The sequence below is a fragment of the Lycium barbarum genome, chromosome 3 (genome assembly GCF_019175385.1).
Source record: "Lycium barbarum isolate Lr01 chromosome 3, ASM1917538v2, whole genome shotgun sequence".
NCBI lineage: Eukaryota > Viridiplantae > Streptophyta > Magnoliopsida > Solanales > Solanaceae > Lycium > Lycium barbarum.
The window spans coordinates 142,640,798-142,666,804 of NC_083339.1; the positions used below are offsets into that span (position 1 = coordinate 142,640,798).

The 26,007-nt window shown below is 34.8% G+C and overlaps 4 protein-coding genes across 6 annotated transcripts; all 4 read left to right on the forward strand.

Moving 5' to 3' along the window:
- Positions 1 to 2,550: 2,550 nt before the first annotated feature.
- Positions 2,551 to 7,388, forward strand: LOC132633184 (TPR repeat-containing thioredoxin TDX). Its single transcript, XM_060349432.1, has 11 exons — positions 2,551 to 2,742; positions 2,811 to 2,844; positions 4,360 to 4,470; positions 4,566 to 4,653; positions 4,732 to 4,812; positions 4,917 to 4,981; positions 5,090 to 5,230; positions 5,437 to 5,553; positions 5,633 to 5,686; positions 5,772 to 5,802; positions 6,805 to 7,388. Exons 1-11 carry the CDS (start codon positions 2,633 to 2,635, stop codon positions 7,131 to 7,133), a joined length of 1,161 nt encoding a protein of 386 aa, XP_060205415.1. The 5' UTR covers positions 2,551 to 2,632; the 3' UTR covers positions 7,134 to 7,388.
- Positions 7,389 to 8,224: 836 nt separating this feature from the next.
- LOC132633185 (geranylgeranyl transferase type-2 subunit beta 1-like) lies at positions 8,225 to 13,811 on the forward strand. 3 transcript variants are annotated; one of them, XM_060349434.1, is made up of 10 exons: positions 8,232 to 8,380; positions 9,425 to 9,479; positions 10,566 to 10,716; positions 10,861 to 10,977; positions 11,244 to 11,310; positions 11,514 to 11,662; positions 12,479 to 12,612; positions 12,694 to 12,792; positions 12,907 to 12,982; positions 13,408 to 13,811. In XM_060349434.1, the coding sequence occupies exons 2-10, from the start codon at positions 9,426 to 9,428 to the stop codon at positions 13,500 to 13,502; spliced, it is 942 nt and encodes a 313-aa protein (XP_060205417.1). In that variant the 5' UTR covers positions 8,232 to 8,380; position 9,425; the 3' UTR covers positions 13,503 to 13,811. The 3 variants fall into 3 exon arrangements, with proteins under 3 accessions (XP_060205418.1, XP_060205417.1, XP_060205416.1); XM_060349433.1 differs by lacking the exon at positions 8,232 to 8,380 and adding an exon at positions 8,464 to 9,322; XM_060349435.1 differs by lacking the exon at positions 9,425 to 9,479 and having other exon boundaries at positions 8,225 to 8,380.
- Positions 13,812 to 15,206: 1,395 nt separating this feature from the next.
- On the forward strand, positions 15,207 to 17,080 carry LOC132631507 (non-specific lipid transfer protein GPI-anchored 3). The gene is made up of 3 exons (XM_060347078.1): positions 15,207 to 15,585; positions 16,206 to 16,265; positions 16,724 to 17,080. The coding sequence occupies exons 1-3, from the start codon at positions 15,207 to 15,209 to the stop codon at positions 16,849 to 16,851; spliced, it is 567 nt and encodes a 188-aa protein (XP_060203061.1). The 3' UTR covers positions 16,852 to 17,080.
- Positions 17,081 to 23,898: 6,818 nt separating this feature from the next.
- LOC132633186 (premnaspirodiene oxygenase-like) lies at positions 23,899 to 25,980 on the forward strand. The gene is made up of 2 exons (XM_060349436.1): positions 23,899 to 24,849; positions 25,016 to 25,980. Exons 1-2 carry the CDS (start codon positions 23,935 to 23,937, stop codon positions 25,625 to 25,627), a joined length of 1,527 nt encoding a protein of 508 aa, XP_060205419.1. The 5' UTR covers positions 23,899 to 23,934; the 3' UTR covers positions 25,628 to 25,980.
- Positions 25,981 to 26,007: the final 27 nt, after the last annotated feature.

Here is a 26,007-nt window from a genome sequence, read left to right on the forward strand (position 1 = left end):
AGAAGGCTAGTAGGTAGTCGTTGTTTCGATCTATAGTCTATTGCCCTTTGTTTCTTGCTACTATATGTGGTTTCTTGTACTTCGATTATCTTATTTATCTGTGGTAGCTACTGTTCCCTTTTTTTTTTCTTTTCCAGACTGCTTTATTCTGACTTATTCGCTTTCTTTATTTTCATTTGCATTCTGCTTTGAACTGCTTGTGTTTATCTAACCTTTCTCGTTGTGATTTCTCTTGAGCCGAGGGTCTTTCGGAAACAGCCTCCCTGTCTTCCGAGATAGGGGTATGGTCTGCGTACACTTTACCCTCCCCAGACCTCACATTGTGGGATTTCACTGGGTATGTTGTTGTTGTTGCTCAAATATGCCATTGAACTATCGGAAATGACTCATTTATGCCATTCGTCAATAGTTTGGCTCATTTATGCCATCGAACTATCAGAAATTGCTCATCCATGCCATTTTTCATTAACGCAGGTTTTACAATACCAGATATGACACTTGCCCTCCAATTAGAGGTCCAAGTCAATTAATTAAACCAGCACAGATTTGTGGGTCGGGTTTTAGTTTAATTTAAGATTTCATTTGTGCTGGTTTAATTAAACGACGTGAACCTCTAATTGGTGACCAAGCGTCATATATGGTATTGTAAAACCGATTTTATTGAAAAATGGCATGGATGATCCATTCCTGATAGTTCGATGACATAAATGAGCCAAACTATTAACGAGTGACATAAATGAGCCATTTTCGATAGTTCGATGGCATTTTGAGCCTTTTCTGTAATAATAATAATAATGCGACAAACATTTTTTTTTTTTGAATATCAGGTTGCCAATTGGTGTGGGTACAAGTGGAACAATGTGAGTACCAAACAATATCGAGACATTGAGTTGCGTAAATAAAGTTTTAGTAGAAATGAAAATTTAACTTGGAACATCTCTTTATTGTTTGAGTTTCAGTAAAGATACTTTGAGGTTTGGGTGTGATTAATTTGAACGTAAGGTTAAAGAGGATATTGATGTTGGAGGTGTTGAGTATCGAAGAAGATGATGTTGCCATCGCCAGAATAATGTCCCATTGTTCAAAATGCAAGGGCGAATTTTAGCAATTTCTTATAGTTTTTAAGGCAAATATGGTAATTTTTCTTTGTGGAAAAAGCTCAAATATTAAAAACTTTCCGCCGCTATTACTACTATATATAAGGGAGAATTCCCAACTTTTGTAGTCCTCACATGATTTTATTTTGTCAATTTTATCGCCACTTGAAGCTTTAATTACCTTAAAAGTTATTACTTATTTCGGTAAATTTGAATAACTATATGAGCTTTTTAATACTACAAAGAGTGATGATGTGTAAAAAGTGATAGTGAGATTACAAAAATCTATTTTTCAACCAAATTTAAATATTTTTTTATTCATTTTACCCCTAATTGAAGTTTTAATTACCTTGCAAGTTCTCACTTATTTTGGTAAATTTGAGTAACTATATGGGCTTTTTAATGCTACAAGGAGTGATGATGTGGAAAAGGTGATAGTGACACTACAAAAAAATCTATTTATTCAACCAAATTCAAAATTGATCAAAAAATTTGCTGTCTTTCTTTTATGTGGAAATGATTATTAAACTTGTTTCAATTTTTCATTTAAAATTTCTTATAGACAAGTAAAAAATTATCGTGACATTCTCTTTCTACCTTAGTACATGCTTAATTATTAAATTAAAAGTTATATAGTTAAAAATATTTGAAAAAGGTAACATATACACGTTTAAGAAATTACAATATAAATTTCTTTAAAAAATAAATTAAGCGAAGAAAAAATAAAAAATACTCCATTTCTTAACATACTTTTTTAAAGGAAAAGGAAAGATTAAAATAAGAAAAACAAATAATTTCTTTAAATTTTCAGTTCCTTTTGTATGATTTAATTTGATGGAACATCTACAAAAGTATTTCGTCATATTCAGACTTTTATTTATTTAATTTTAAATGCAATTTTTATTTATAAGTTAACTTCATTGACGTCATCATACAACAATTTGTAGCATCAATTATTTTTATGTTACCCGAATACCGTAATTTTTTTCTTTTTCAAAAATGGGTTAGCCAATAAATAAGTTAGTCCAACATAAGGTAGAACTCAATTTAAATCATTAAAGACTTTAACCCCAAATTTTTTAATATAATATAGAGGAGAAGGACTTTGGTGCATGCGTTTGTTTGAAAATAAAAAGGAAGTTTAAATATACTCGAAAAATGTTGTTTTCTAACTTACAAAAAGTTTTATATGATTCAATATTTTAGAAACATTGAGAAATTATCGAATCACCTTTACAAATAATATAATGCTACAAAAACAAAATAAAAAATAAGAGTAGGAAACAAACACACAAAAAAGGTTGTAAATATATATTTTAACGTAGCAAATGACACTAGTATGAGTAATAGTGATATATTTGACCCTAATTGATTGCAAATTTGGATCATTTCAGAAAGTTGAACCTTTGAAATGGACAAGTTTGGCCCTTATATGTGGAAAAAATGTTTTAAAAGAGGAAAAACACTGGCTATCCTGGGACAAGGTTGTGAGAAATTGACGTGTTGTACTAAGACACACGAGAGTTGACTGGATCATGGATAACGAGAAGCTTCAACACCTGAAGCATTTTGTGGAGCTTTGCAAAACCAACCCTTCAATTTTACAAGATCCTTCTCTTTCTTTTTTCAAGAACTTTCTCGAAAGGTACTCTTACTCTTGGGCTTTGCTTCAATGTACCAACAATTGATAAAACTTTTTTGAATTGATTACAGCTTGGGTGCTCAAGTTCCTCCATCTGTTAAATCTGTAAGCAATTCGCCCTTCTTACTGCTTCACCAATTGCCCCCCCCCCCCCCCCCCCCCCCCTTTTTTTTTTTGGGTGATTTGTGAAGGTTTTGTCACTGCTTTCTGCTTTGAGCAGAATAAACTTAATTTTGACATTGCCGAAGAGTTGAATAGTGATTTGAGCAAAAAAAGGAACAATAATTTGAGATAAAGAGAATTTTATGCTAGAGGATTTATTTTATCAATTGGCACTTCGGGCAGGAATGTGGATATAACTTATAAGCTATCCATAGACATGGAGCATCAAATTTGATAGAGTTCTTTCCACTGATTTGTTTCATTGTTTGCTTTCATTTGCTGGGAACTTTTATTTTTCCATTTGTTGTAGAATATTCAAAATAATACAATGGAGTAACTTTATGCAAGATAAATTTAAAGAGAGAAATCATGAAAGAGATTTCAACGGAAACACGGAACGAATAGGCAAGGCGCTTCCAGGAAACTATCTTTAGGATAGTAATTTTCCCGACACTGTGCAAGTGGTTAACGGGAAAGTCCATCCCCAGGATACAATGCCTATTTTGAAAATCAAAGTTGCACTCTTTGATTTCTTTTACCACAAGAACTCAACCCAATAGGAAAGGAGATTTTTGGAAGAAGACCACAAAAGAAATTAAGAGCAAGAGAAATGAAGGAATGATTAATTAGAAGATGATAAAATATTGTTCATTGTTCAAACAGAGATTACACCAAAATGTGTTTTAGGCTTCTGTCAAAGCCGTTTATTAGGGAAGATTAAGTCACCACCCAATGGGTGCTTGAAACTCAATTTAGAAAAGCAACGTTTGGATTAAAATTTGAAACAACACAATTGTTGGTTTTGTAACCAACTTAAGGCAACAGTAGAATCTAATTCAAACTACTATTCCTTCTTTTTTATTTATTTAAATGTTATTATTATTAAATAATACTCATATATTACATATATATAACACCATTTTCATCATCCAACTGGAAAAACTTGTTTGGTATTTTAATAAAGGATCCCTGATGACTGATAATTGATGTTCCAATTTGATCCCCTTTCAGCAAATTAATTTCCGCAAATTTTTGTTTATCTTATCCATAAAGTTAGTTTCTAAGTAATTAACACAACTGTTCTTCCCTTAACCATTCTGGATTATAATCCCCGCTTTACTTGGATTTAAGGCTTGCTTACTCAAATGTTTAATCCACTTATTTAGTTATGGCTGGAACTACTCAATTCTTTCGTAAATTTTCTCTGATAAGCATACAAAGCTACATAACGGCTTTATGGATTGTCCTGGACTCCTGGTCCTACTTGGCTCAAGCTACCTGTCTTTAATAATGCATCACTTGAAGCTTCCCCGGTGTTGATTATCAGTTTTCCGGTAAAATAGCACCACTATAAAATGTGGTAATCACTGTGAAAATATCTCCACTACAAAATAGCTATAGTGAAATGGGTAAATGTTGTTTATTTTCATGTATTGATACTGAGCAATGACTTCGCAGGAAAAAGGTGAAGAGGAAAATCTTGATGAATTAGATGAGGACATTATAGAGTCTGATGTTGAGTTGGATAACACTGATACAGTGGAACCTGACAATGATCCTCCACAACAGGTCTGTCATGAAGGGGGGGGGGGGGGGGGTAGGTGGATGCAACTTTGGTGTGGTCTTTTATATTTAATGAGTTTTTCTTTGTTGTCTAATTGCAGATGGGAGATTCTTCAAGTGAAGTAACAGATGAAAATCGAGACGCTGCTCAAATATCAAAAGCTAAAGCTCTGGATGCAATATCTGAAGGCACGCTAATCTTTACCTAATTGTGTAATGAAGATCCCTTTTAACAATATTGATTAGGGAAGTTTATATTCCTGGCAGGCAAGCTTAATGAAGCCATAAATCATTTAACTGAAGCTATTTTGCTGAATCCAAATTCTGCAATATTATATGCTACAAGAGGTTGGTGTCTGGCCTTTTTACCATCTTAATGTTTTTTTTTTAATTTTTGGCTTTGTATTATGACATTCGTCTAGTCTTTTGATGAAATACTAATGTCTATGCAGCTAATGTCTTCATTAAGCTGAAAAAACCCAATGCTGCGATCCGTGATGCTGATGCTGCTTTAAAGGTGTTTTAGAATTCAAGACATGCTTACATTAGCTAGAAAGAAGGTTCATTTATGCTTGTGATTGGTTTTTTGGGGTCCTAAGTCCTGATGCACGTCATTTCTTTAAAGGTCAACCCTGACTCAGCAAAAGGATACAAAGTGAGGGGCATGGCTAGAGCAATGTTGGGCTTATGGAAAGAGGCAGCTAAAGATCTTCATGTGGCTTCCATGATAGATTTTGATGAGGAGATTGCTGAGATACTTAAGAAGGTTAAATATTCAAAATTCTTATCCATTACGTCTTCTCCCTGGCTTGCCCGAACCATGTGATTCAAATATTGTATTGATGGTTCACACGGCTTTCTACTATATGTAGTTCAATTTTCGTTGTTTTTACTTAACTTTAGAGTTAAGAGAAGGAAAAGAAAAAATCCCATAAACTTTAAATTGAGTTCTTTGGCCTTGAAATATGGCAGGTTGAACCTAATGCTCACAAAATTGAAGAGCACTGCCGAAAATATCAACGACTGCGAGAGGAGAAGCAATTGAGGAAAATTGAGCGTGATAGGCAGCGGCGTCAGGCAGAAGCAAAGGTGTTTTTAAGTGCATTGAAAGTATCTAGTCACTAGCGGCTGCTTTTCTTTATTCTTGACATTACAGTTTGAACTGCAGGCAGCTTATGAAAAGAGTAAAAAGAAAGAGCAACAATCTGAACGTGAAGCTTCTGTAAGTTTTCTTGGGTATATTTACTCTGTTTATAGATTCATTTCTTCTCCTAATGAGTTACTCTTTTTTCAAAAATATGATGCAGGATCCTGACTCTGCTTCTGGTTTGAATGATGGTATGATCTTTGTTTTTCGAGTTCACTACTCATTTGATGGTTGCAATTAAGTGTGTCTAGAGTTTTTTTTTTTTGGTCTGTCATGACTGATATTTCATTCTTGTCGGTAGTCCTTATGTTATAGTAGTAGTTCCCAGCATTTGATATTATAATATTGACTATGGCAATATGCCGTTTTTCTTTTTTCAGTAGATAGTTGCTCATAATTAACATATCTATCAAGGCGATTATCCAGGCTTTATTTAACCTACTGGTACATGAACAATGTAAACTGAACTGATAAGAACATCAAGACTAATATGCACAATCCTCAACTGATGACCACCATAGTCGTATACTAAGTGAACTGGTAAATGACCACCCCAAGGTATAGTAAGAATTGATAGCTTAAACACTGGTATGTGTATATGGATGAGGTGCAGATATTCATGAAGATATTTGTGCTATATGCACCCAATTGCGTGGTGAGATGGTGTTGCTGGTTATTTCTAGGTTTTATTATGTACCTTCTGGGAATTGCCTAATATTTGGTCATATCAAGGAGATTGGGCCAGTATTAAGAGCACTCCATGTCCAGCCAAGAGGTAGGCAGTTCTCATCATCATGGGAGAAAATGGGAAATGTTCTGTTGACGATTGTTAAGGGTTTGGGATATGATGGTGGATTGGTGGTTATGTGCTGTGTGAACTGAAAGAGAGGGGGAAAGCTGCTGGTGGCAGCTAGAGCCTATGTTTTGTGAAAGCTCTCGAGTATTTGGTTATATGTTTAAGCTACAAGGCATGTAATCTTTGCTTTCAGGAACTTTCTTATGTTAATCTCTTCTGGAAAACTTGTTTTACTCTAATTTTCCGGATGCTGTTTGTCATTTCGGTTTTCATAAACAATATGATGAATAAAAGTGTGTTTTGTGCTGCAAAATGGTGCAGCTTCCATTTGATAGGTCTAGAATGAGGAACAAGTGTATATATTTATGCAATAATTTAACTTGTTTATTTTGTACAGGGAAAATTATCGGTATCCATTCTGTGAGCGAACTAGAGACGAAGTTAAATGCTGCTTCAAAAGCATCATGCCTAGCCATCCTTTACTTTACTGCAACATGGTGTGGACCATGTCGTTTTATTTCTCCAGTTTATACAAGCCTGGCCGGGAAATATCCAAAAGTGGCATTTTTGAAAGCTGATATTGACGAGGCAAGAGATGTGGCTTCAAAATGGAATGTCAGTAGTGTTCCAGCTTTCTTTTTCATAAAAGACGGCAAGGAGGTTGACAGGGTAGTAGGTGCTGACAAGAGCTCACTGGAAAAGAAGATTGCCCAATATGCAGGCTAACTTGCATATTGATGGAATTAGTAGATTAATTGCTCTTTGCAAATAGTCTGTTAAATACTGAATAAATGCCTTTGTTTGATGAAACAAAAGGCACAGTTTCTTAACTTTCTTTTGATTGAGAAGTGTTTTCAAGGTTTACTTAGCACGCTGTTGTCAAAATTTCATCTGATGCAACTTGATTCAGGGAGACTTCTGTAGTTTCCTGGTTCCCCAAAGTTTCTTTTTATGAATCTAAGCTGTTAGTTGAATAGCTAATCCTACTGATCTTACTAAAATTTTGTAGTTTGATGGTACTAAGTTCTTTTTCTTGGGTTCAAATGGTAATAAGATCAAATGGCTTATAGATGCATGCTCCACATTGATAAAAAATTACAAAAATTCAAAAAATAGGCGTTTTATTTGACAACTGAAAATAATTTCTGAGACGAGAAAGCCAGCCATTGGTAAAAAGAAAAAGAAGACACAATTGATTTGTGAGCCAATTTACCTTGTCTTCTAAAGCTCTAGTATTTTGTTTTTCTTCTCTCTATTGTTAGTTATAGATCTGAATTATAATCACATGCAAGCAATCAGTTTTGTAGTAGCAAAGAGTTCCGCTTAACCTTAAGACGTCACCAATAGAGAAATCGTAAGTTGCTATATTTAGGGTAGGTCTAAAGTAATACTAAATTTACACTTGAGCAGTTTTAGTCGTTTAAATTTTACATCAAATATTCAATAATATATTAAACGGGAAATGCAATAATAATAATAATAATAATAATAATAATAATAGTAATAATTAAAAAAAAAATGGGAATTCACTTTTTAATAGTTGTATAGTTTCAATATTTCAGGTATTTTGATTTATTTCTTTAGTTTGGTGCCATATTTTGAAATGCAATGTTTGCTATGTTAGTGTATTTCTGTCTCTGATGCGGTTTTTAGTGTTGTAATTTCTGAGATTTAATGGATTCTCTTGATATTTCCGATTAATTTTCTTTTTACGATTTCAGTTAATTTTAATGGTCATAGTTTAGTAAATATGTTTTTTATAGAGATAAAAGACACTCATTTTTTATTTTTTTTGAAAAGTAAAGCCAGTCATTTTTAACAGAATAAAAGACTAGAACTGGGTCATGTATATATTTATTTAATGGACAATTTCCTCACTCAAGAGATTAGGGACTGATCGCGAAAACTCAAAAGAAGTCTAATTTTGTTTCAATTGAGTCTACCCCAAAGTCCTCGAATTCAATTTGTAACAGGTGATTATTTGTCAAAATTCTTTCTCTAGTTTCTTTTTTTTTTTTCTTAGTTCTTAAGATCAACTGTTTTCTTGAACTGTCATTGATATGCATGTTGATTTTTAAGAAAAATGTGTTCTTTTTAGTTTTCACAATCTCAATCTAAGTAAAAATTACTTGTAATTATACTAATAGAGATCAGAACTGCAACAGATAAATGTGTTGGTATTCATGTAAAAATCACCTTTACTGAAATCAAAATTAGCTTTTTATTGCAGAGGGAGGGAGGGTACTTCATAGTTCTGTTAAAGGAAAAGTGTGCGAAAAAGTGACAAGTTATATTGCTTTTTCGCTTTCGTTATTTTCATTTTCATACTGCTTTGAATTGCCATGTTTTCTCTTGAGCTGATGATCTTTCGGAAACAGCCTCCTTACCTTTCAAGATAGGAGTAAGGTCTGCGTACACTTTAACCTTCCCAGACCTCACATTGTGGGGTTTCACTGGGTATGTTGTTGTTGTTGTATATCCCTAGTCAATCTCTTATTGTAAACAACAGTGCATGAATGGGAATGTTGTGCCAATGTTGTTGGAGACTCTTTATGGTGTTTGTTTTATGCTACTTATTTTCCTTTTTCTCCTGTATTTTGTTTGCTCTAAGACCTAGTCAAGGTAAGTTCTTTTATGGGTTCACAAGCTCCCAACAGCTTATGAGTAAAAAAAGAAGTCAGAACACTACAATGAGTAATGTTAGTGTACTCTTTGCAGCTTAAACATGGAGATAACTCATGTTAATTCTTGCTGACTAGGCTAGTTTTAAGTGATCCTGGGCTATGGGCCTCCGGTTTGTCGTTCCTGTGCTCTTGCATAGTTGCAGTTCCTTGGTGATTTGTCATATTATTAACATGGTTCAAATACGACAAAAGATTGGTTTTGGCAGGGATGTGTTACAGGTCTGAAATGGGGTATAAAATAAAAGCAGGACTTTGTATTAATACAATCATATTCATTTTTCTCCGACTTTGGCCAGTTTTGGTAAGTTGAGTTCTGAGCCATGATGACTGCAGGATGGGGGAGCTGCTGGTGGAAAAGCATGCTAAGTACATTATAACAGTTGAGAAGGTACTCAACCAGTACTATTTTTTCGGTATTGTTTTTTCACTAGGAATTTTCATGTTGCATGCATCTTTGACTTGGCACCCTGTCAGTACAATTCAGCAAGCTCTTAATGTGTCAACCAAACTTCCGACCTTGGAAACTACCTTAGGGTGTCTTTCTATCGTAGTGGAGTCTTAAAATCTGCTCACGGGCTATATAATTGAGAAAGTGAGGAATAGACTCTCTGATTTGATATCTAGAAATCTGAGCTTAGGTGGTTGGGCCACCCTGATCCTATCTGTCACTCATATACTTGTGAACTCTGACCAAAAAAACTAGGCTCCTTTCAATGTGTTTAATACTTTGAACAAGTTAAATAGGATCTTCTTGTAGGGAGATACTCTTGAAGCCAGGAAAGTACACCTGGATGGTTGGAAGAAACTTGTGAAGGAGAAAAGGAAAGGGTTGTAGGCATTAATTCTTCTCGCGATACCATTTCTGATCTACTTGCTAAAGTAGGATGGATCCTTCTTAAGCATCTTAGTATCATTCGGTTAGAGTACTCCAGACATGTATTTTAGGAACTTCCAGCTGTTGGATTGTCTCAACTGTCAATTCCAAATTTATGGTTATCAAATTTGGAAGGGTATCATAGCCAGCCTTATAGAAGTGGTATATGATGTTATTTGGAACATAAGGAATGGCTTTGGGATTCCCTTCTTGGTCTTGCATACGTTGGCTTTATAGGGTTTATGATATGATTGACTGCGGGACTGATCCTTGAGATTTAATCCCTCACTGTTAGCGACACCCTTGATACCTGAAAACAGTGGGATTTCACTTTGATATATACTTGTTTGAGTGGAAATATTAGAACTTGCATTTCTACTGTTTTGGTTTCATCTATCATCAAATCGAAGAAATGTCACTTTGTGAAAATGCCCCTATATTTCCTCCCACTATTTTCATGCTTGTGAGATGATTCCATCGTGCATATCCATTGTGGCGTTTAAGTACTTGATGGGAGTTCCATATTTTCCATCACCCACCAAAGCACTTTTCTTGTCACTCTATCATTTGCTTTCTCTAATACGTTCCTATATACCTCAGAGAAAAGATGATTTTGAATCCGTGGTGATGGAGCATTTGAGATTAAATGGGGCATACTGGGGATTGACAACTCTGGATATCATGGGCAAGCTTGCTGCTGTGGAGCAAGATGAAGTTATTTCATGGGTCTTTCAGTGCCAACACGAATCTGGTTTGTATCTTGCACTTCTTTCTTGCTTTCTCGCAATGAATTTTTTGAGTGTCTCCAAATGTTGCAGCTACACTACACCTACTGCTTTTTTAGTGGATGTTCTGATCTATTTTAGGCTCACTTTTCTATTTGTATAATATGCAGGTGGATTTGGTGGTAATATTGGACATGATCCGCATGTGCTATATACACTTAGTGCTATTCAAGTCTTGGCGATATTTGATAAATTACATGTCCTTGACATTGATAAGGTGTCAAATTGTATCCTACTTTCATGTCTTCTGACATTTACAATTGATTTGGAGGTTCTGTGTACATTTCTTTTAGATCTATGTTAAACATCCTTGAATTCTGCTGCAATGCTAGTATTTACTCAGTATCTGATTCTAACCTGAGAAAACAAGAAATGTAGTCAAATTGACATCGAGAGTATTCCATCACAACAGTGACGTTCTCGACATTGGCAGTGTGAAGTACTATTGAGAAATTTGGGTGTTGCTAAGTGGTGAACTTAACTTTTCAGCCAGATATTGCAGGCCTTCAAAATGAAGATGGATCATTTTCTGGTGACATATGGGGTGAAGTCGATACACGGTAGCAGCTTCTCACTCTGTTTGCTGTTATAAATTTAGGATCATTTATCTGATTTCTCGTTTTAGATTTACTTATAATGCCAAGAATTAAGCCATATATCCTTTTTAAGAAATGCATATACCTTTAGATACTTGTGTTTTCTTTTGGAATGTAAGCTCCTTTTGAGAATTGAAAATATAATGACCTAAATATACCTTGTGTAGGTTCTCATACATTGCGATCCTTTCACTTGCATTGTTGCATCAGTTAGATAAGATTGATGTTGGAAAAGCAGTAAAATATATTTTAAGTTGCAAGAATGTGGATGGTGGATTTGGTTGCACGCCGGGAGCAGAATCTCATGCTGGGCAAAGTATGTCACTTATAGAAATCCTGCATTTTATCATTACTTACAGACGTACAGTAGCTTCTTAACTGAAAAGCAATTGAGAGCGTCTGTTCTAATATAAGGTCTAACTATATTGATTTCATAGCTGGAGCCTGGAAAACTTTGACATTGGTTTTTTTTGTTTTTTGGAATTTACTGCTACTAAAGGAATCCATTTCCTAATTGTTCTAATTAATTCCTGTAATATCAAAGAGAGGCTGCCCATTATCCACCGACTTTGACGATGTGCCACTTGTCCTCAGAGATTTCTCGGTTATCAGAAAAAAATATATATAAAAGTTCTCATCAGCAACCTAGGATTACTTGGAAAGAACCAAAAGGTTAAAAGATAATGCCATACATGTGATATGCCAAGTTGTCTGCAGCTTTGACATAGTCATTAGGGGATGAAGAATAATTTCATCCTTCAGCGGGCAAGGATCTGCCTGTCCGAAAACATATTAATAGAAGTTATCAGTTTGTGGTCCTAGTTAGATGAACAGCTAATGGACATAATCTGAGAATGCTTTGGAGAAAAATCCTTACTTCTTTGCTTTTATCTTTCTTTCACATGAAAGGTACAAGTTTTGAAGAAGGAATATGTTCCTTTGCTATGAATACTGTTATATGACGGTCAATGTCATACGTATTTGTTAGTGAAAAGGAGTAGAGGTTTTGGCCCTTTGTTGGTTTTCAACTTGTGTGTTCCACTTAGTGTCCATCTTTCCAGCAGTCTTCTTATTATTTGAGTTAGGTATTGCTGCATTACTGAAAGCAATTTTGACTGTGCTACCATTGCAGTTTTCTGTTGCGTGGCAGCTCTCGCAATTACAGGGTCTCTACATCATGTTGATAAGGACCTTCTTGGTTGGTGGTTATGTGAAAGACAAGTCAAATCTGGGGGTCTGAATGGGCGCCCGGAGAAGCTTCCTGATGTTGGTTACTCCTGCTACATTGAAATTTCTATCGACAAGTCATTTTTAAGTTTTATTGATGGTCATGTTGTTGCTTCTCAGGTCTGCTACTCTTGGTGGGTTCTTTCCAGCTTAATTATGATCGACAGGGTTCATTGGATTGACAAGGGGAAGCTTGTAAAATTTATTTTGGACTGTCAGGTATCCTAATATAACAACTCCCTTTCACTTGAAGCTTGGTATTGGATACTATATTTTTGTGTAGTTGTCCGACATTTTCGTATAGCATGAGTTATACTGCTTTCACGAATGTAGGATAAGGAGAAGGGTGGAATTTCAGATAGGCCAGATGATGCAGTTGATGTCTTCCATACCTACTTTGGAGTCGCTGGTAAGGGAGATATAACTTTTTGTATTGTTAAATTGCTATTTGTTATTTTCTCCCGATGATACGATGGTCCATAGGACTATTGGAAAGGATGTGTTGTGTCCACAGGGGTAAGTTGCTGCATATCTAATTTTGTCCTTGAACAAGGTTTTCATACTGTGGAGACAATCCTACAGAAGCAGTGCTTGTGTGTTTATCAACTTTATTGTCCAAAATAAGCATGATGGCCCTTGGCCTTTCTAATATGCTATTTATTGAAGTGATAAAACTATGTCAAGTAATAAAAATAGAAGCAAATTTAAGGGATGTTCCTGGAAATATTCTCTAAGCTCCACTACAGTTATTTTCTATTGATGACAACAATTTAGATTGGCCTTCAACGATCCAATTGTTTTTACTTATTCCTTTGATTTCTTTCTGCAATGCAGGGCTTTCGCTTCTTGAATATCCAGGAATAAAGCCGATAGATCCTGCTTATGCCTTGCCTGTTGATGTTGTAAACCGAGTTATGCTTGGCAGATAATCTCTGGGTTTTGCTCCATTCTTGCTCATAACAGTGTTATCTTGATATGAGATTACCAGAAACAATTTCACATGAAAAGCGGTTTGCCTTACTAATGCCGCAACATTTTCATTACAATGACTCTTTTAGGAAGAAGCAAACCAGAGGCGGATCCAAGATTTAAACTTGATGGGTTCAACTTTTGTAGTTTTTAGCACTCAACTCATTATAAATTTAAAGTTACAGGCTCAAATTTGATATTTGTTGGTATTTTAGTGATTTTTCGCTTATATATTTATAAGATATGTTGAAACACTGGCTTTAGATGAACCGGAAGACTACATCTTGAAGCAAACCAGCAACAAAAACTTTTGGCCATAAATACCAAAAACTTTTTCACTTTTTTTTGAAATTTTTGAAGTTGGAGTTGTGTTTGGCCATAGTTTTTGAAATTGTAGTTTTTAGTGAAATGTAGTGTAAAAAGGTGAAAAAAGTTGAAAAATTTTGAAAAACAAGTTTTTCTTGTTTTTAGTATTCCGGAATACAACTCCGGAAAAAAGTGAATAATTTTTATGGCCAAACACTAAAAGTAAGGTGCCGTTTGGCCATAAATACCAAAAAAAATTTTCACTTTTTTTGGAATTTTGAAGTTGGAGTTGTGTTTGGCCATAGTTTTTGAAATTGTAATTTTTGGTGAAATGTAGTGTAAAAAAGTGAAAAAAAATTTGAAAAATAAGTTTTTCTTGTTTTTGGTATTTCGAAATGCAACTCCGGAAAAAAGTGAATAATTTTTATGGCCAAATGCTAAAAGTAAAAAAAGTGAAAAAAAAATTCGGAAAAAAGTGAATAATTTTTATGGCCAAACGCCCACTAAAAAAAGTGAAAAAAATTTCCGGAAAAAAGTGAATAATTCTTATGGCCAAACGCCCACTAAGTGTTTACCAACTTCTACAATGAAATGGTTTACACTGGAAAGTTGATTTCTTTGTTGCACCATACGCTCCTCGTAAAATAAAGTTAACTAACTTGTTGCAATATAATTAGTGGGATAATCGTTTTTTCTTTCGTGTATCTGGTAAGGTCATCTTTGATTAGAATCGTGAGCTTGGAATTGCAGGAAGATCGTAAAAGATCTTATTCGCATTTGGTGTTTGCACTATACTAATGAATGCAATACTTATGTTTTTGATCTAAACATGAATCTTTTAATCATCATTAAGACATGTAAATTTATTTTAACTTGTGACCATTAATGTTAAATTCCTTGGTTTAGTGTAAATATCGAGTTTGATTAATTACTGGCAGGCCATATTATTTGGCGAAGTTAGATTGAAATATGGGAAGTTGTGAACCAACCCTTCATAAACTTTGGAGTAAAAAATAGCAGGTCCGGATCAAGAATTGCCTAAATTTTAGGTTCAATAATTTTTTTGTAATACAAGGACTTGGTCACTGCTAATAACGAAAATTACGGAATATTCTAGACACACGGATAATAAACGAAGAATAGATTCAAATATAGGAAGTGGTTACGGACAAAGTACTTTTGAATTGAATGATTAAGATTTTGTAACTGCCTGAAAATACGGTTCCAAATAAAAATAGCAGTTAACATTACATCTAACATTCCCCTGTATATATGCTCTTCTCATTTCTACATCATCACAAATTCATAACAGACACAAATTTTCCTTCTTACATTGAGAGAATCAAGAAAAAGAATCCATGGCATATTCCAAATCTTTCATTGTTGTAATTTTCTCATGGGTTTTTGTGGGCTTATCCCTTGGCATTGATCTTGATAAAAATGCGATCGGAGTGTTTCTGGCTAGTGGTGTTGTTGGTGGCGGAAATGGGGCTATTTCTGCAATGCCATGTGTGCAAAAACTATTACCATGTCAACCAGCATTGACATCGCATACGAAAAATCCTCCAGCAACTTGCTGTGTGCCATTAAAGGAAATATTTACAAAGGATGCACAGTGCCTTTGCTCTGTGTTTGGTAACACTGATGTGATGAAGAGTTTAAATGTTACTCAAGATCAAGCTTTAGATTTTGCAAAAGCTTGTGGTGCTAAACCAGATCTTTCCCTTTGCAAAAATGGTAACAATTGTTTTATTTTCATCTATGTGTTCAATTAAATCCGTTATGTTTGATTCAAAAAAAGACAGTATATTTCACAGCTTTAAATTCTAGATTCACCCATTCTGTTTTTTGCATGACATTCTTATTCAATATGCACTGCATTTGGTAAGGATGATTGAAGCAAATTGCGTTACATGTGAAGAATACGTGCCACATAAAAAGATCTTTTTATACAATTATATTTTTGCATAAATTGAATAGTCTGGTTTTTTTAGCAATTTAAGATACAGTGGATGAAAGATCCATTGTAAACGAAATAGACTTTGTTGCCTATTCTGCTTGTGCCCTATCTTGGACGCAATTTCATTCTCTTTGATGTCATTTACCATCAATTGTAAATAACTTTTACGCCACCAAGTCATATTTATCTGCTGTATGAAATATTTTATCTTATTTATAAAAAATTACAAATTTCACATTTTGAGAAAACTTACTTGACTTGATAATGTAAAAATTAATTATATTTTTACAGTATATATAACTTAAACTCTAGTTTGTATGGTTGATGATAATTCACACTAATGATTCTATTAAATTTTCTTGTGACTAACATGAGTATTTTTTAATGTGGATTATAGCCGCTGCATCACCTGGTTCGACTGCAGCGCCATCTGTTCCCACTCCTTCAGAGTCTAACAGTAAGTATTCTCTCTCTATTTGCAAACGTATTTGGAAAAATTAATGTTCACAAATATTTCTTAAGAAACAACACTCGTACATTGACATTAAATGAAGTTTCAAATGGAGGCTGCATCAATATTAACCCTACACATTTAATAAATATCAAAAGTTCTAATAAGCTAGTGTTTGTAAGTCAATTAATGAAAAGCCCTATGGTGGTTGACTGGTTGTCCTTAACTTATGACCTTTCAACTTATAAACACTTTTTGTTTAACCAATATTTATTATTATATAATATCTCAATTTCTTTTATAATTTTCAAATTACGTTCTTCAAACAAAATATCTAAGTCTCTCTCCATTCAATTTTCTCTATTAAGTAAACTTTAATTAAGATCATATTGCATATTATATTTTCAATCAGCTAAGTCACACGGGCTCTTATATTAGTTTACATAATGTTGTTGTTTTTTCAGGTTCGACTTCCAGTAACAAAACTGCAAGTCCACCAGAAGCAAACACAGCAAGTGTGACATCCAAATTTGGAGGATTTGTTGGCCTTGCATCGTTTATGATTTTAGTAATGATGTTGTTAGCATTTTAAGCACACAGCAGGACTAATTTGCTTATTGGGAAAGACAATGCCTCAAGGATTATCGCCTTAATCATTTTACTGTTTTAGTTCACATCACCTTAATTTTTTTCTCTCGAATGTCTGATGACATGTGTGATGTTTAGAAGTTGTGTTTGACTTGTTTTTGTTATAATTGTCAACAGTATGTTCCATCAGATATGTTTTACCTTTAAGCTTTAATATAATCTTTGCTCTTGGAGTTGCCCATATCTACTGCTATACTTTAAGCTTTGATTAAATCTTTTCTCTGTGATATAATTTTAGACAAATAAACTTGAAAACTTACTGTTAATCAAGACTAGGTTGAAGTATTTTCATTGTATATGTTGGGAAGAAACAAGCAACAACCAAATTGCACGACGAGGTAACAGCGGAAGAAATATCAAGTCAAAAACTTCCCACACTATTTGAACCAAGAAAAGACAATATACACTAGCACAAATGAAAATCCGGACAGCAATTATACCAACAACAAAATAGCAAAGCAAGCAAAATAAATCAATTTGCAAGAGACACCAAATTTACGTGGTAAACCCCTTCAAGATGAAGAGGAAACATCCACGGGTCCAAAAGCTCCACTATATCAAATGAGAGAGTTACAAAGTTCTCCAAAATGGATACAATATGAATGCCAAATGCGGAGCAACAATAACAACAAGAACAACCATCAAACAAGAGAAAATAGGGAGAAAGTCACCCAAAAACGCAGCTACTGTTCACCGACGAAAATCTGGAGCTATGGGTCTCCAAATCCACCTCTGTCAGTTCCCAATCAAAGATTAAGATGAAAGGAACACGCTGTCCAAAAATCAGCTTAATCGGACAAGAAACGAAACGGGAATCGACAAAACAAGTTGGCTGTACAAGCTGATTTTTAAGAAGAAAAATCTGCACTTTCTCTCTCTATTTTTGGTTGAAAGGCTGCTCACTCTCACTCTATTACTTGCCCCCAAATCAGACCTAATAGGTCTTTTAATGTATGGGCTGAAAAATATATGTGAGCTGGACCAAGTTGGGTATTTATTTATCCACATAGGAAGGGAAAAGGCTCAAAACCCAACAATTCTCCCTCTCCCAACTATGTGGAGGAGACCGTCATCCCGACGATCATGCAACACTCTTCAAACTTCCCTCTTGGAAAAGCTTTAGTCATCATGTCTGAACTATTATCATCAGTGTAAATCTTCTCAAGTTCAAGCAACTTCGAATCCCACATCTCTAATCCAATGGTATCTCACATCAATATGTTTCGACCTACCATGAAATGTAGAGTTTTTGCCAAGATGAATAGCACTTTGACTGTCGCAATAAAGCACATACCTCTCTTGAGCAAAGCCAAATTCCTCCATAAATCTCTTCATCCAGAGCAACTCTTTACAAGCTTCAACTGCAGCTATAAGCTCAGCTTCTGTAGTAGATAGAGCAACACATTTTTGCAACCTAGATTGCCAAGACACAGCTCCCCCTGCATAAGTAATCAAGTAGCCCGAAGTAGACTTACGAGTATCAACATCACCGGCCATATCTGAATCAGTATAACCACAAAGAATAGGCTTTCCTGTCCCAAAACACAAACTCAGACTAGAAGTGCCACAAAGATATCTCATAATCCACTTTACAGCATTCCAATGCTCTCTTCCCGGATTAGAAAGAAAACGGCTGACAACACCAACGGCATGAGCAATATCAGGTCTTGTACAAATCATTGCATACATCAGACTGCCAACGGCTGAAGCATAAGGAACTTTCTTCATATCTTCCTTCTCAGCATCACTGGAAGGACACTGCTTCGTGCTCAATTTGAAGTGCATAGCTAAAGGTGTTTTGACAACCTTAGCTTTATCTATGTTGAACCTGCGAAGTACTTTTTGAATGTACTTCTCTTGTGATAACCATAACTTCTTGGCCTTTCTGTCACGAACAATCTGCATGCCAACTGCCAAGAATCTGCCTTGCTAGTCCCAAGTCTTTCATAGCAAAAGACTTATTCAACTCTTGCTTCAACTTCTGAATTCTACAAGCATTCTGACCAACAACAAGCATGTCATCAACATAAAGCAATAGAATGATAAAGTCATCATCAGAGAATTTTTTCACAAAAACACAATGATCTGAAGAAGTCTTCTTGACGCCCTGTTGACTCATAAAAGAACCAAACTTCCTGTACCACTGCCTGGGAGCTTGTTTTAAACCATACAAGCTCTTCTTCAATTTGCAAACATAATTCTTTTTACCCTTGACTTCAAAACCTTCTGGCTGCTCCATATAAATTTCTTCATCTAAGTCACCATGGAGAAAAGCAGTTTTAACATCCATTTGCTCAACCTCTAAATCTAGACTTGCAGCCAAGCCCAGAACAACCCGAATGGATGACATCTTCACAACTGGAGAAAAGATTTCATCAAAATCAACTCCCTTTTTCTGATTAAATCCCTTGACAACCAATCTAGCCTTGTACTGTGGAACTGGGTTACCATCTTCATGTTTCACCCTAAAAACCCACCTGTTTTTCAAAACTTTTTTTATCTCTAGGAAGCTTAACTAGATCAAATGTATGATTATCATGCAAGGATTTAATCTCATATTGCATAGCATCAAACCACCTTTCTTTTTCTTCACTATCCATGGCCTCATCAAAACTTTCAGGTTCTCCAAGAGTACAAACTCATTGGGAAAATAACGAGATGAAGGTACTTTCTCTCTAATAGATCTTCTGAGAGAACTCTTTGGGGTATCAATAGCAGTTGGTTGCTGGCCAACCACATCATCTTCCACTGGAGCATCAACAACATCATGCTGGTCATTCTGATCATGATCACTATCTTCATTATCAACTTGATCTTCATTATTTTGAAGATTTTCTTCAGGTGCAATAGACACAGGGATTGGATTAACATCAATTAAGCTCTCATTGCTCTGAGAATCAACCTTCTCAGCTTTGTCAAAATCTTCAATTGTCTGGTCTTCAAAGAACACAACATCACGGCTTCTAACAAGTTTCTTCTCAACTGGATCATAGGAACGATAGCCAAATTCGTCTTGACCATAACCAATGAAGATACAGTGCCTAGTTTTAACTTTCAGCTTTGACCTCTCATCTTTAGGAACATGCACAAAGGCCTTACACCCGAAGACTCTCAGATGAGCATAAGAGACATCCTTACCAAACCAAACTCTGTCTAGGACATCACCATCCAAAGCAACAGTAGAAGATAAATTGATAACATAAGCAGCGGTATTAAGTGCTTCTGCCCAAAAAGAATTTGGCAGCTTAGCATCTGAAAGCAAACATCTAACCCTCTCAACTAGAGTTTTGTTCATCCTCTCTGCTAAACCATTTAACTGAGGAGTCTTTGGAGGAGTTTTCTGATGCCGAATACCCTGCTGTCTACAATAATTATCAAAAGGACCAATGTATTCACCACCATTATCTGAGCGGATGCATTTTAATTTCTTCCCTGTCTATCTCTCAACCAAGGCCTGAAAAGTCTTGAACACATTAAGTACTTGATCCTTGAACTTCAAAAGAAATACCCAGAGTTTTCGAGAATGATCATCAATAAAAGTCACAAAGTAAAGTGCACCACCACGAGAGCTTATTTTAAAAGGACTACACAAATCAGAATGTACCAACTCCACCAAGTCAAGCTTTCTTGAGGGTGAATGACTCTGAAAAGAAACTCTTTTCTGTTTCCCGGCTAAGCAATGAACACATCTCTTAACTTTGCTTGTTTCACACCAGAAAGTAAATTCTTCTTAGCCAAGTTGTCAATCCCCTTCTCGCTCATATGACTCAGCCTTCTATGCCATAACTCTGATGGAGTATCATTCTCCACCAAATTTATTGAGTCACCACAAATGGAGCCCTGAAATAAGTACAAGTCAGATATCTTGTTAATTCCTTCTTTGGTGTGACATGAGAAATAGCACTTGAATCCACAAACCAGGTAGACTCATCACAAACAAGATTGATATCATTTTTACCACAAGCAACAAGAAGATCATTTTCAGCAACAATAGCAACACGATTTTCATTATCGCTTTCTTTCTTTTGCTTTTTCTGGTCTCTCTTAAACTTGTAGCAACGTTTCTTGATGTGCCCTTTCAAGTGACAATAGTCACATGTAAGATTCTTGTACCTGGAGGATCTTGACTTGCTTCTACTTTTACCTCTATCATTTTGACCTCTGAAACTGCTTCTCCCTCTGTCTTCAGTAACAAAAAATCGGAGTGTGAAGCTGAAGAAGACGAAGCTTGAGATTTTCTTCTCATCTCTTCATTCAAAACACCACTCTTAGCATATTCCATAGTTACACCATCACTGGGAGAAGAATTAGTCAAAAAAACTCTAAGGGTTTCCCAAGAGTCTAGCAAAGTATTAAGAAGCCAAAGTCCTTGTATTTCTTCATCAAACTTGACAACCATTCCAGATAGCTGATCAAGGACACCCTGAAAATCATTTATATGATCAAAAATAGGACTGCCCTCTTTGTATCTAATATTCATCAATTGTTTCAGTAGGAACAACTTATTATTGCCAGTCTTCGAAGCATAAAGTGTCGAGCTTTTCCCACAAGCTTTTAGTATTTGTCTCATTCACAATATGATTTCGAACATTATCTTCAACCCATTGCCTAATATAGCCACAAACCTGTAAGTGCTCAAATTCCCAATCCTCATCTTCAATAGACTCGGGTTTCTTAGAAGCGAACACAGGTAAATGCAATTTCTTGTCAAATAGAAGATCTTTCATCTTGCTTTTCCAAATATGATAATTACTGCCATTTAAACAAACCATCTTGCTCATATTTGCCTCCATCATTCAAATAGACGATCAACACAACCAAATACAACCACAAGCTCTGATACCACTTTGTTGAGAAGAAACAAGCAATGACCAAATTGTATGACGAGGTAACAGCGGAAGAAATACCAAGTCAAAAACTTTCCACACTATTTAAACCAAGAGAATACAATATACACTAGCACAAATGAAAATCCGGACAGCAATTACACCAACAACAAAATAGCAAAGCAAGCAAAATAAATCAATTTGCAAGAGACACCAAATTTACGTGGAAACATCCACGGGTCCAAAAGCTTCACTATATCAAATGAGAGAGTTACAAAGTTCTCCAAAATGGCTACAATATGAATGCCAAATGCGGAGCAACAATAACAACAAGAACAACCATCAAACAAGAGAAAATAGGGAGAAAGTCACCCAAAAACGCAGCTACTGTTCACCGACGAAAATATGGAGCTATGGGTCTCCAAATCCACCTCTGTTAGTTCCCAATCAAAGATTAAGATGAAAGGAACACGCTGTCCAAAAATCAGCTCAATCGGACAAGAAACGAAGCGGGAATCGACAAAACAAGTTGGCTGTACAAGCTGATTTTTATGAAGAAAAATCTGCACTTTCTCTCTCTATTTTTGGTTGAAAGGCTGCTCACTCTCACTCTATTACTTGCCCCCAAATCAGACCTAATAAGTCTTTTAATGTATGGGCTGAAAAATATATGTGGGCTGGATCAAGTTGGGTATTTATTTATCCACATAAGAAGGGAAAAGGCCCAAAACCAAACAGTATATAGTCTAACAACAATAACAACCAAATGGATTTGAAGATATCATTCTACTTTATGAGTTCTTAATTTATTCCCAAGGAACTTAAACTGTTGATATATATCGATTTTTTACTTGTAAAATTGCTATGATACACAATTTATTTTAACTACTCAATTCTATGTAAAATATTTTTATTTCACATCACTCAAAAAATTCTGGAAGATCCATGCATATCTCATCTTATATAACTTTATAAATCTGAGAGATGAAAGCTTGTATATAAATGGACCCATTCTAAATCAAACAAAGTATGATGAGATATACCTGTTGGCTCAAACTTGTTTTTGTGTCAAATTTAACAATATTTTGCATAATATAGCCAATGACTTTGTGATAATATGACCAACTCTCTCACCACCTAAAAACCGAAACTTGCCCAACTAGAAGTTAAAACACAACATACAAAATAAAGGTCACAATTGCGGCGGTCAAAAATTGCACACAAACTTGAAACTATTCATCGTCACTCTCAAAATATAGTTCCTGTTAGTATCCTGTGTTCATAATGGTAAACCAGAAAATCGATAAAATCGGAAAATAGAAAAGTCCGAGGTTATGGAATATATATATTCTTTCAGGATTGAACAAATTAACTCACCAGCGTATCGGTTGCTCAAACTCCGGTAAACGGTGAACGCAATAAGCGGCAAAAAATCACACATAAATTATTTGAAGTGCAGAAAGAAATTAAAGAAGAAGACAATCAGAATTTCATAAGTAAAAATATGAGGAAACGGACATGTATTTATATGCCAACAAAGGATAGTGTGAACAAGTCTAATTGTGCCTTATCAGAAAAGTCACAACTATTCATTTTCCATTCACACCTTTTAAAAGCCTAACAATTTCTTCCTTTTACTAATTCAGTATACTAAAAATAGTTTTTATTTTATTTATTTTGACAAATTAAGAAAGATTTAATATTTTCATTCAATATTACTTATCATTAAGCACAGACGCTCCTCAATCATTGCTTTGTTGATAGGATTTTAATTACATTAATAAGGATAATTTAGTAAAATAAACTCTCAATAAATAAATAACTTATAAGTAAGTGGAACATAAAGTTGTAAAAGGGAACGGTGGAAGTACAACAAAGTCCACTATGGTGGCGGAAACTAATTTTTACTATCAAACAGGATCATATAAAAGAAATTCACGTAAGTACTGAATGGAAAAGTCAATTATGGTGGCAGAAAATTCATGACAACCCAATCTTGACAAAATCATAACAGTACCTCGTTAGCTTACATCAAATTTTATCAGCTCAATATAACATTTATAGCTTTCCCAAAATAACAAATGGATAAATTTAACATTAATTCCTCTGGAACAGACATTCCCTTTCTATATAAACCTGAAGCATGGATGAATGAATTTCCATAAACATAAAATAAGATCGTTAATTCCTTTCTGAGATATATGGAGACACAACAATTACCTTTGATCTTTATTTCACTATTGCTGTTCCTTTCCTTCATCTTACGTTTAGTTCATCTATGGAAGAAATCAAAAACCTTTAACAAAAAAAGACTGCCTCCAGGACCATGGAGTCTACCTTTGGTAGGGAACTTGCACCAATTAATGAACGGTCGTTTGCCACATCATACTTTGAGAAGTCTATCACAAAGATATGGACCGATCTTTCATTTACGTTTAGGAGAATTATTAGTTGTTGTTGTATCTTCACCTGAGATGGCGAAAGAAATTATGAAAACCCAAGACCTTCGCTTTGCTAATAGACCTGAATTTATGTTTGGTGAAATTATTATGTACAATCATACGGACATTATAACTTGTGCATATAGTGATTACTGGAGAAATATGCGCAAAGTGTGCACCATGGAACTTCTAAACGCAAAGATGGTCAAATCATTTAGTTCGATTCGACAAGCAGAGATGGAAAGTCTCATTTCGTCGCTTAATTCTATGCCTAATGACACATTGATCAACTTGTCACACAAAATTTTTTGGTTTACAAGTTCTGTAACTTGTAGATCGGCTTTTGGAAAAATAATACATGGTCAAGATAAATTGATAATGTTGATAAAGGATGTCACATCATTAGCTACAGGATTTGACTTGGGTGATTTCTTTCCTTCCCGAAAATGGGTTCACGAGGTTAGTGGATTTAAGTCAAAAATATTGAAGGTTCACAAAAAAGCTGATGTAATTTTGGAGAATATCATTAATGAGCATAGGGAAAATCGAACAAATGGTAAGAAGGGCAATGGTGAGTTTGGAGGTGAAGATTTGATTGATGTTCTACTACGAGTCATGGAGAGTGGAGAATTGAACACTCCAATCACAAATGAGAATATCAAAGGAGTTATTTTTGTAAGTTTACTGCTACATGAGACATCTCATTCTCTCTTCTTTTCTTTTATTCATTATATTATTTACTGTTAGTATTAAGAATTTGAAGTTAATTTTTTATGCTAGAGTGTTATCTTGGAACATTAAATACTCGGTACATATATCTTAATATTTTCATTACGTGCAGGACATTTTTATAGCGGGATCTGAAACAGCAGCTACAACAATTCTTTGGGCGTTGGCGGAAATGATAAGAAATCCAAATGTTATGGTTAAAGCACAACTTGAAGTTCGAGAAGTCTTAAATGGAAAGAAAACATATGAGGATACTGATTTAGAAGAGTTGAAGTATCTAAAATTAGTGATTAAAGAAACATTAAGGTTACACCCTCCTATTACTCTATTACCAAGGCAATGCAGAGAAGAAACAAAAATTGACAAATACACAATACCCATCAAAACCAACATTATAGTGAATGCATGGGCAATTGGAAGAGATCCTACATATTGGCATAATTCAGAAAATTTTATACCGGAGAGATTTGAAAATAATTCTATTGATTTCAGAGGAAATCATTTTGAATTTGTTCCATTTGGCGCAGGAAGAAGAATATGTCCAGGGTTATTATTCGGATTAGTGAATGTAGGACATCCTTTAGCTCAGTTACTTTATCACTTCGATTGGAAGACTCCTTATGGAGTCAATCCAGACAATTTAGACATGACCGAAACAGATGGAGCAACCGCCAGAAGAAAAGAAAATCTTTTTTTAATTGGTACTCCGTTTAATTTCTCTTAATAACATAATAGACTTGAGAACTATGTTCCTTGTTTGAAGTACGTAGTTGTACTTTTCACTAATTGCAGCTTGTTTATTAACCGGAGATGGATAAGAAGATAGAAAAGTTTATTTTACAATAACTACATATCTTTACATGGTATATCTATATTTATGCAAGCGTGTGATTTTGTGATGATTGTACTTGAATTCTCTTTTCCTACTTTGGTGGGTTATCTCCTTAACTTCGAGTGATTTTGTTGCAGACTTGATTGAATGATGCATTGAGATAACAAAATAGCTGGAAATATATATCTGCCTATAATACATAGCCACCACATCTCTAAAATTATCTTGAGAAAAAGATAGTATTAGGACGCAAAACATGAAGGAAGGTTTCT

What these genes read in the sequence shown, in the direction of transcription:
- LOC132633185 (XM_060349433.1), top strand. Translation starts at nt 9,300, where the DNA reads ATGTGTTACAGGTCTGAAATGGG. An exon ending in GCCCGGAGAAGCTTCCTGAT is followed by an intron (nt 12,613 to 12,693) that starts GTTGGTTACTCC and finishes GTTGCTTCTCAG; the next exon opens with GTCTGCTACTCTTGGTGGGT. An exon ending in TACCTACTTTGGAGTCGCTG is followed by an intron (nt 12,983 to 13,407) that starts GTAAGGGAGATA and finishes TCTGCAATGCAG; the next exon opens with GGCTTTCGCTTCTTGAATAT.
- LOC132633184 (XM_060349432.1), top strand. Translation starts at nt 2,633, where the DNA reads ATGGATAACGAGAAGCTTCAACACCTGAAGCATTTTGTGGAGCTTTGC. An exon ending in TCTGGATGCAATATCTGAAG is followed by an intron (nt 4,654 to 4,731) that starts GCACGCTAATCT and finishes TATTCCTGGCAG; the next exon opens with GCAAGCTTAATGAAGCCATA. An exon ending in AATATTATATGCTACAAGAG is followed by an intron (nt 4,813 to 4,916) that starts GTTGGTGTCTGG and finishes ATGTCTATGCAG; the next exon opens with CTAATGTCTTCATTAAGCTG.
- LOC132631507 (XM_060347078.1), top strand. Translation starts at nt 15,207, where the DNA reads ATGGCATATTCCAAATCTTTCATTGTTGTAATTTTCTCATGGGTTTTT. An exon ending in TCTTTCCCTTTGCAAAAATG is followed by an intron (nt 15,586 to 16,205) that starts GTAACAATTGTT and finishes TGTGGATTATAG; the next exon opens with CCGCTGCATCACCTGGTTCG. An exon ending in CACTCCTTCAGAGTCTAACA is followed by an intron (nt 16,266 to 16,723) that starts GTAAGTATTCTC and finishes TTGTTTTTTCAG; the next exon opens with GTTCGACTTCCAGTAACAAA.
- LOC132633186 (XM_060349436.1), top strand. Translation starts at nt 23,935, where the DNA reads ATGGAGACACAACAATTACCTTTGATCTTTATTTCACTATTGCTGTTC. An exon ending in ATATCAAAGGAGTTATTTTT is followed by an intron (nt 24,850 to 25,015) that starts GTAAGTTTACTG and finishes CATTACGTGCAG; the next exon opens with GACATTTTTATAGCGGGATC.